We start from the raw sequence: 9209 nt of genomic DNA, 5'->3' as shown, positions 1-9209 counted from the left end.
TTTCCCTGTTCCTTATGCAGATTCAGTTTGTTCCTAATACAGTTTCCTGTGCTGTGTTCCAATTCCTACCTCTCAAAATCTATCTTGAAGTATCAGACTTTCAAGAAAAGCCTTGCCCCAGAGAGAGCAGTAAATACCAAAAATTCCACTATTAGGATTCAGCAGTTACGGTAGACAGCAGGTCCACTAGGACCAGAACCCACTGAAATTAAAAAAAGATTCTTTCCACCAACGATAAAAGATTGAATAGGGCTCCCAAATTCCAGAAATCATGCTTGTTGCTGGAATAAAATGGTGACACATGTTCATTAAGCAAGGTGTATTACAACACAACTAAGGATTAATGTCATGTTTTGAGACTGTTAAGTTTACTAACACAATGAAGAGCTCTGTATATTTTCAGTGAAATGATCATGCAAATGAAGTTTCACAGAGGTCTTCCGTGTGCTGCACTCTAAGCAGCTGGGCAAGATCTGTTCTGCACAAGCTAAAACAGCTCAAGCATCACATTTGCGCTAATCATCAGATTTGTTAGAGTGCCTGCATTCTGCTCAGACACAAAAGCACCAGAATTTCAAAGGGGCTCAGTGAAACGGTTGGACAGACATTTCATGCTCAGCTTCTTACCTTCTCCAATGCTTAAAAACTTAACAGAAATATTTCAAAAGGTCATTTTGAAAGACCTCAGTCTTTGGAAATAGCCCTTCCCCCACCCAAGTAGTAACTGGCTTAAGCAAAGCTTTGTGGACCTAAATCTTGCGATGCAATAGCCAAAGTCAGGAAAGGAAGCCAGAACTCTCTACTGCCAGGCAGAGCTCTATCCGCTAGGATTTTCTGCCCCTCTCAGAACACTGCAAAAAGCTGTTCTCCAACTCACACTTTCGTCACCTCAGAATAAGCTGTACCTGCCTATTTTACTTAATTACATAATGTGAAAGAATGTCTGACAACTTTTGGTGCTGAGGTGTCTGTTTTCAGTTAGTGTTTTTAACCCTTCTGTTAATGATATTTCTTATTTTACATGTTGTTTATATAAACAGAATTGATTGCTAACTAAGAGGCCAGAATAAAGTATGAGAGAAAAAGTGCTGTACCTATACAGAAGTGAAAGTTCACTGAAACTACTGAGCGACTACGTTAAGGGCCAATCTGAATGACATCAAACACCTGAACCTGTCCAGATCAACAGTCCTCGCTTAAAATACTGGTGTGGCTAATGACCGCAAAAATACAGGCATAAAAAGAAGGAACAAGCTGAGACTAAATAGGGAAATTAAAAAAGGAAGATCCCCCGTCTCCTCTAAAAAACACTAAAGCAAGCAGGAGAGAAGATGCAAGATGATATTAGAGGTCAGTAGGGCAACAGCTGCAGAGAAACCAAGAAGTAAACATTTCAAAATGCAGACATTTATTTTTACAGCGTCTTTCCCAGAATTATTGCTGCTTCAGCTGCGATGGTGACAAAGCAATTCTTCACTTTTGAGCCTACCTCCTTTCCTAAAATTTCAAACAGCTTCAGAATGGGATATGTGTCAGGGGAAGAAGGTAAAAGAAAGCTTTACCATTACGTTTTTCAGACGTGGCACCTGCCACTGCCTGTGAACCCTGCAGGACTGAAATGCTGCACAGCTCTCTTCTGTGTTGAGATGGTCACAGGTGTGTTCTGCAAATGAAGACGCTGCACAGCCTGATCACACCCCACCAACAGACACCAAGAGGCTTTTTCTCCTAAGAGTACTCCTGAATGGAATTTGGAGAGCACCTTGCATTACCCCAGGTTGTTTCTTGATAAATCCCAGTGAACATACAGAAAAAAATTAAGACATGTTTTGTTTACCCTTGTTGTAAGAGTTTTGACATGATGCTATACGAAGTTCACCCTCAAAAAAAGGAACCTAACGAGCTCAGATTTCCCCCCTAATCCTCCATAACCAGTTAACAACCGTCCAGACCATACACATCAGATTAAAGGGCTCCTACTGTTCTCTGTATTAGATATTGTTGCCAGAGGACAGCTTAGAAAGTAAGACAATCATCAACAAAGAGGTAGCAAGAATCAGTCAGGCTTCATTTTTGCTTGTAATTGGTCATATGAGACAATCAGAAGCCTAGCTCTAGCCCTTTACATTTTCTTATTTAGTACCACAGACCTTTAGCAGCTTCAAATCCTCTTATGAGAACCTTCACATGAAATTGGAAGTTTTTACCATTCACACACACAGGGCTACGACTCCTCTTTGCACTGCAAGCCAACAGATTGCCTCAGCTGTCCCCAAAACTTCCAGCCGCCTTAGTATACCTCAGAGAGAAAGGAACTGTGAAGAAAAGGATGTGTGGCTGGGGGAAGCCCACTCCACATGACTGCAGTCTTCAGGAGGCAGCTGAGACAAAGCAGCTGAAGGGAAGAACACATTTTTCTCTTGGCTGCCTCCTGTATCAATGCTTGGGCAACAGTCACTCCAAAAGCAGAACAGAATTCAGCTACCAAAAGACTCGGAAACTCCCAGAAATCCTGAACAGGACAGGATTTTTCCCTCCAAGGTAATGACACCTTATCTTTGATAACCTCATAAGACTCTTCCCAGCAATATCAATGATTCCTTCTCACCCTGGTCGCTTGGGTTACTAATCTGAAATAAAGGTATCTAAATGGAGAAAAAAAAATCTGTTCTCATAAAATGGATGTTTCTGGGTCATGTTTGCTGGTCACAAATGGCACTAAGCTGAATAGCAATTGTGAGTAACGGAGCAGCATGACTAGCACTGATTTAACCTTTAAATGGTTTGAGAAACAAATGCCAACTTCTAAAGGACTCAGAAGCTGCTAGTAAGTGAGAAAACCAACCAGTGATGGAAAACCGTTTGTTTTAACTATTAATGAATAAAACATATTTTGCATAAAGCCCCTCCTATTAGAATAAAGACTGTTTTTGAAGATTAAGGCACAGACAGAGGGTGGAACTCGGAGGTTTTACTCCTGCAGGTCCTACAGGTTTTCTATTTGACTACAAGCACAGCAAGTAACGATAGTGACCTTTAGCTTCCTTATCTATAAGTAATATTTTTCTACTTAACACTGAAAATGTACTCACCTGCTCAGTAAAGACTCAGAAATAACATACTAAATACTGCTTTTCATTTAAATGATTGGCTAGTTATAAAGACAAAAAAAATTTAACGTAATTGTCTTACGAGAAGTAACTGGACTGCAGAGAAAAAAAAAACCAAACCTGAGACGAGTCACTGAAAGAAACAAGGGGACATGCAGCTGTTTGTTCTGAAGCTATTCAGGTGGAAAGTGGGTACATCGCAAAAGAAAGGCAGGTCTTTGCCATGACAGGTTTTGTTCCTAGCTACCCTACCAAAATATAAAGTAAATGCTTTCAAAACTAGCACCACCACTCTCCCTTCTAGAAATGAGTGGCACATTTTAGTCTTTTGACTCATTCCACGGCCTGCGTCCAGTTTTGCACTTTAGTTCTCACTCGTCTTTCTTTATTTTACAGTCAGAGCGTTATCTAAAGTCACTTCAAGTTGCGTCATTCCTTCATATGCATCACAGGTCAGTATGAGGTAGAACCTTCCTCATGCGTTTGACCATCCATACGGCTACCTCAAAGATACGTTACCAGAACTGTGTCAGAGAGAATTCTGTCCCCAGACCTCTGCTCTGGCCACTGACCTTCCCAAGCTAACCCAGATGTCATGCAGACTAGCAAGGAAGGAAAAAGGTATAAATTAGAGATCCTGAGTTTTCTGTCCCTTTATTCTAGGGCCGAAAGCCTTAGCAATCAGCCCTATTCTGGAAAAGTGAGTGTGGGTACAGATAAAGCCATGGAAGTCAGACTAGACTCTCCGTTTGTTCTCAGCTTGCAGTGCTGAATCCTAGTCGGATAAAGCCAAGGCAATGTCTTGCTCATAGGGCTGCCGAGCAGTGGGAGAACAGAGGTAAGCCTGTTACCTAAAATAATCAGCTTTCCAAAGCTGCAGAACTACAGCACGACTGCTGATGAGGAAAGCTGAACTGTCTCACTAGTTACTACCCACTAGAAGCGCTCTCCGAGAATTTTGGCCTTTCCCTGGGGACTTCTTTCCCTCTCCCTGACTGCCCTGCCCATATGCATAGGTACCGAACTGCATAACTTCACTGGCGGTTGTTTCCCACTACAACACAGTCAGAGTGATCAATATACCTACGTGTCAGATTCCAAATAAGAGAGGTGAATCTGCAGAGAATACGTCCCAAGAGGCTCTCACACACATGCGCTTTTCCTGGTTTCTTCCCACCCCTGGCTATTCTCATTTGTTTTTGAGGGAAAAAATGTTCAGCCTTGAAAAAAACAAAAGACACAGTGAAGCACAGCAAGTCACAGAGCCTCATGCCCAGTCAGACTTCTACTTTGGTAAGTGTGACTATCTCCTGCTTTCAATAGCTACAGCTCATTGTATCAAACTGTGAGAGCTTCCTAGAAGTTCAAAAAGCTTGATTTTCAAAACTAAAAAGCCCACTGTTCTTTGTACAAATACAATCTTCACCTGTGCAGCCTTCAGAACAGCTGCTAGTATTTGAAAATAGATAGTTGCGCGTCTTTACAATCTGGCAAGAAACGTATCTATGAATTGCAGGTGACAAACCATCGCTAATGCACTACTGACTTCAGTAACTCCCTACTGTTCCGGACAACTGTAAATAGCAGAATGTTGATGGCTGCACAGAAACATTGCTCTGGTGACAAGAGACATGTTCTTTTGTGAACAGACTGGGCTGTAGCTGCGTTTTGCTGAGGGCCTAATCAGCAGTTACAGCTCACTACGCACATGGCTTTCAGAACAGCGTATAAAGGTGTTTCCTGTTTTTCTCTAGCAAAAAAGAAAGAGGTTTTGTATCACAATCAGATTAAAACAAGAAAAGAAGCCAAGCCTTTTCTGTGGTGAAGCAAAAGAGGAATCCCTGCTATACCTGACAAGCAACTTCACAATTTGAAACACAAGAACTCCAAAACTAAATCGATAGCAGTAGAAAGCCATGAATGTAAAGACTGTTGAAAGAAATCATAAATTCCCACCACAATTCTAATTAAATCACAGGCTGCTTTTTCCAGGCTACCCCTCACTTGCTGTTTATGCCTGTAAGGAGCAATGAAGAGTTAAATATACAGCTGGTTATAGCCTGTCCAGTAACACAATATGACCACTATTTCCTAAATGCTTTATACCAACAACAGGAATGTTGACTTATGAGGAGGCAACCCCTCCCAAGCCAGAACGGAAAAGAGGACTAACGCCAGAGTGCATAACATCACGTTTCCTTCACGGTCTGTTCCCTTCAGCATGGGATAAGGAAATAGTAAATTAATCTCCAAAATCCTGCATATGTTAAAAACCTGGTGGACTATTTGCAATATATTCCCAGTTAGTTTTCTACTTTTTTTTTTTTCAATTAACCTAGAAGCTCTGTACTCCTCCTTCCTATGCCTAGCTGGAGTTGTGGGGGAAGTAAACTTTCAGAAAACTTAAGTCACCTGTTCTCTTTGTGAATATGAGCCTTGCATCCTCCTTCCTAATGAACATAAAAGAACAGTAAAAACAGACCGGGTAGTAGAAACCACTTGTCAACTGCTTGACAGCAGAAACAAACTTTACACCACCATGAAGCCAAAAGGGGAAAGGGTAAGCCTCAGCCTCAACTCTTGCGTTACCACTCCCAGTAAGCACAGTCATGGGACAGCTGCCATCTGTTTGCTGTTCGTGTAGATTTTAGACACCAAGGAGCCTATTTCCTTCCTAAACGATAATTTTGCCCAAGTCTCACAGCAACAGGCAGGTATCTCTAAGAAAGTGCTCATGGGAAGAGCTGTCAACAACATGGATCGTGTGCTGCATTCCTTTTATCATCAGATTCACGTCTCAGAACAGGTGTCAATGCAGTGTGGCTGAACTGCCGGACCAGACCGGGCACTCGCATTTTTAAACCATTCAGATACCATCAAAGCCAGAGATAATACCCAACCTACTGCAACGGATTTTCTGCTTCTGGGCAGCACTGAAATAAGGCTACTGGAGTTTGTCAGTGTAAATTTGAAGGTGTCAGGTTTTTCTGTGGAAATCCAAGAAAAATGGTGTTCTTTTATGTTAAGCTAGGAAGGAATACTTCCACCTTCAGTGATGAAAACCTGTTGTTCAAATCCACAGCTCCTGTCTGCAGTACGCTTGTATTCCAGCGCTTTGGTTTTGGTAAAGCGGGAACTTGGTTAGGGGTTCCCCTACACAGGGAATGATTCGGAACCTGGAGAGGGCAGGTTCCACGTTAAAGTAATGAATGACAACAAGAGGGGGACGCTTCAACTAATTTATATGTGATTAGTTATGATACACATACTGTGTACCATTTGTCATGCAAGAAAAGTAACAATGGACCTATACATGTGTAAAAGGAAGTCGTGGGGACACTTTTTGGGGGGACACTAGAACTTTTCTGCTTTAGCCATTCAAAAAGCACAAAAAGTGTCATTTGTTCTTCTAGCCCTTGGTTAGGTAAATCCTTCCTCTCTTGGTAGACAGGCAGAAGATGAAGACAGGTCAGCCTCAGAGAGAAAGAATGCATCATATACAGTATTTTGGAATTAGTCATGATCCAAGTTCATCATATAGACAGTCCTGAGCATGTATTCCTTTTGTAACACAAACAGCACATTTCTCAAGAGGATAACAGGATAATGTCTTTATCAGCAATCTGGATGAGTGCACCCTCAGTAAGTTTGCAGATGACACCGAGTTAGGTGGGAGTGTTGATCTGTTTTGGGGTAGGGAGGCTTTACAAATGGGTTTGAACAGGCTGGATCGTTGGGCTGAGGCCAACTGTATGAGGTTCAACAAAGCCAAGTGGCAGGTCCTGCACTTGGGTCGCAACATGCCCCTGCAGCGCTACAGGCTTGGGGAAGAGTGGCTGGAAAGTTGCACAGCGGAGAAGGGGGTGTCGGCTGACAGCAGCTGAATATGAGCCAGCAGTGTGCCCAGGTTGCCAAGGAGGCCAACAGCATCCTGCCTTGTACGCACCGTGTCCAGTTTTGGGCCTCTCCCTACCAGAAGGACACTGAGGTGCTGGAGTGTCTCCAGAGGAGGGCAGTGAAGCTGGTGAAGGGTCTAGAGCACAAGTCCTATGAGGAGCAGCTGAGGGAACTGGGGTTGTTTAGTCTGAAGAAAAGGAGGCTCACGGGAGACCTTATCACTCTCTACAACTACCTGAAAGAGGACTCTAGCAAGGTGGGGGTCAGTCTCTTCTCCCAAGTAACAAGCAACAGGACGAGAGGAAATGGCCTCAAGTTGTGCCAGGGCAGGTTTAGGTTGAATATTAGGAAAAATTTCTTTACCAAAAGGGTTGGAGCAGGCTGCCCAGGGAAGTGGTGGAGTCGGCACCTCTGGAGGTATTTAAAAATGTACAGATGTGGTGCTTAGGGACATGGCTTAGTGGTGACCTGGCAGTGCTGCATTAACGATTGGACTCTATGATCTTAAAAGTCTCTTCCAACCAAAACGATTCTATGATAACAACGTAATTTAAGAATAAACTTATCAGGTGACCATCAGTAGTAGAAGGAAGCCAACACAACCATAGCTCTATCTGTAAAATAACTTAAATACCATCAGACACAGTCTCCTGAGGCAGAGGGAAGTTAGAGAGCAGAGAAGAATAAAAACGTTACTGTTCATTTCACATGTGCTCATCAAAAGGAACTTTTGCTGACACACAGAACTCTGAAAAGGAAGTGTTAACAAATTCTGACAACAGAAGTGTACAGTTGCTACAGATCTTCACATTTCAGATTGCAACATGCACTGCTACAGCAGTAGAAAAGTGCATCGATTCTAAGCTTAGCAGTTACGGGATAGCATATACATGAAAACATTACCTGTAAACCACAGCAGCCCACTGCATTCATTATTGAAGCATTATGAATGACCCTGTACGGAATCCCCAGTTTTACTGCACGTAGTACTAAATCACTGTGTGTCGTGGCCCTGTGTTAAGAAAATGAAGGATTTAAAGATTGAAAAGATAAAGTGACCAAGTGTTACTAGCGTTATAGTTTGTTTTGAAAGCAAAATTAAACTCTTCACAACTAGGGCAATGCAGCGGTGCTGAAAGGGCAACCGTAACTCGACTAATCGTTACAAGAAAGTAAAAACTCCAGTAAGGCTTCCACATGTCAGCGTCCCTAGCTGAAAATACAGGCATCCTTACTATGTTCTGTGCAGGTTTCTGGCATCATTAAAAGTGTAACACCAACACAGTTGTTACTTTTAAAGCAGCTCTGAGAAGTACTAGAAAAGGAAAGTTCCATTTATCCTTTGTTTTCTGCAGGTGTCTCTTGGACATCTGTCGAACTGTAAAGGTCAACTCTATCTGGCACAGACTTCAGGAAAAATCCAGTATTTCCTTACTCGCTGCATGGCCAGGCCTTCTCCCATCTGCGCCAGTGCGCGCCAGGAAAGCAACGCGCTCAAACAAAAACTTTGAACAGACCGACTTAAACTGCAGTACATAGAAAAAACATCCTTTTACTATATCAACTTTTATAATATTTAAATCAAATTATTCAAACTAACAATGCCTACGTTTTAATGATCAAGTTTATTCTAAAGTAATTAAGAAAATTTTAATTATGCTTAGAACTGAGCTACATTTGGCTCCAGGTCTAATACTCAAGAAACAACTTGCAATGACTTCTGCAAAAACTGCTGGGCTTGTAGTTAACGTAACTGGGATTAGAGTCCTTCCAAGATGGTAAATATATATAGATCCGGCACATCTTTGAATTGCAACCATGTTTACATAGGAATCTTGCTTGCATGTATGCATACATACGTGCTAGGCACTCTGTTTTCCAAAATACAGCATCATCTGCCCCTAAGTACTAGTTTAACATAGTATTACCTTTCAGCTCCCTTCAACCTCTACATAAATTATCTGCCTTTGACAGATGTGCACAGTGTTTCTCTTTTTCATAAACTCTATTTTTCACTCACAAATGGAGTGCCCAGTGATTTGATTTTTTCTTGTGCCCCTTAACACTGTGGTATAAATCTTGAATCACCAGCCAGAAACTAAAAGCTCTTCTGTACAGCTTGACGTTACAGATTGGTGATGCCTGACTGGAAAGACAGAAGGAGATCCTTCTGGTTACAGAAAAAGACTACACTTTTCAGCA

General features: G+C 42.1%; 1 protein-coding gene across 1 annotated transcript in view; it reads right to left on the bottom strand.

Moving 5' to 3' along the window:
* The window catches only part of DPH5 (diphthamide biosynthesis 5), a 21433-nt gene that overhangs the window by 7109 nt on the left and 5115 nt on the right, over window positions 1-9209 (bottom strand). Inside the window, exon 4 of the mRNA XM_010143591.1 lies at window positions 7911-8019. Within this exon, the coding sequence (XP_010141893.1) occupies window positions 7911-8019 (109 nt within the window). The remainder of the gene's footprint in view (window positions 1-7910; window positions 8020-9209) is intronic.

Source organism: Buceros rhinoceros, unplaced genomic scaffold (assembly GCF_000710305.1).
Source record: "Buceros rhinoceros silvestris isolate BGI_N320 unplaced genomic scaffold, ASM71030v1 scaffold4829, whole genome shotgun sequence".
In the NCBI taxonomy this organism is placed as follows: Eukaryota; Metazoa; Chordata; class Aves; order Bucerotiformes; family Bucerotidae; genus Buceros; species Buceros rhinoceros.
Note: the sequence above shows the minus strand (reverse complement) of the source record. Positions and strands in the feature narration are given on the sequence as shown.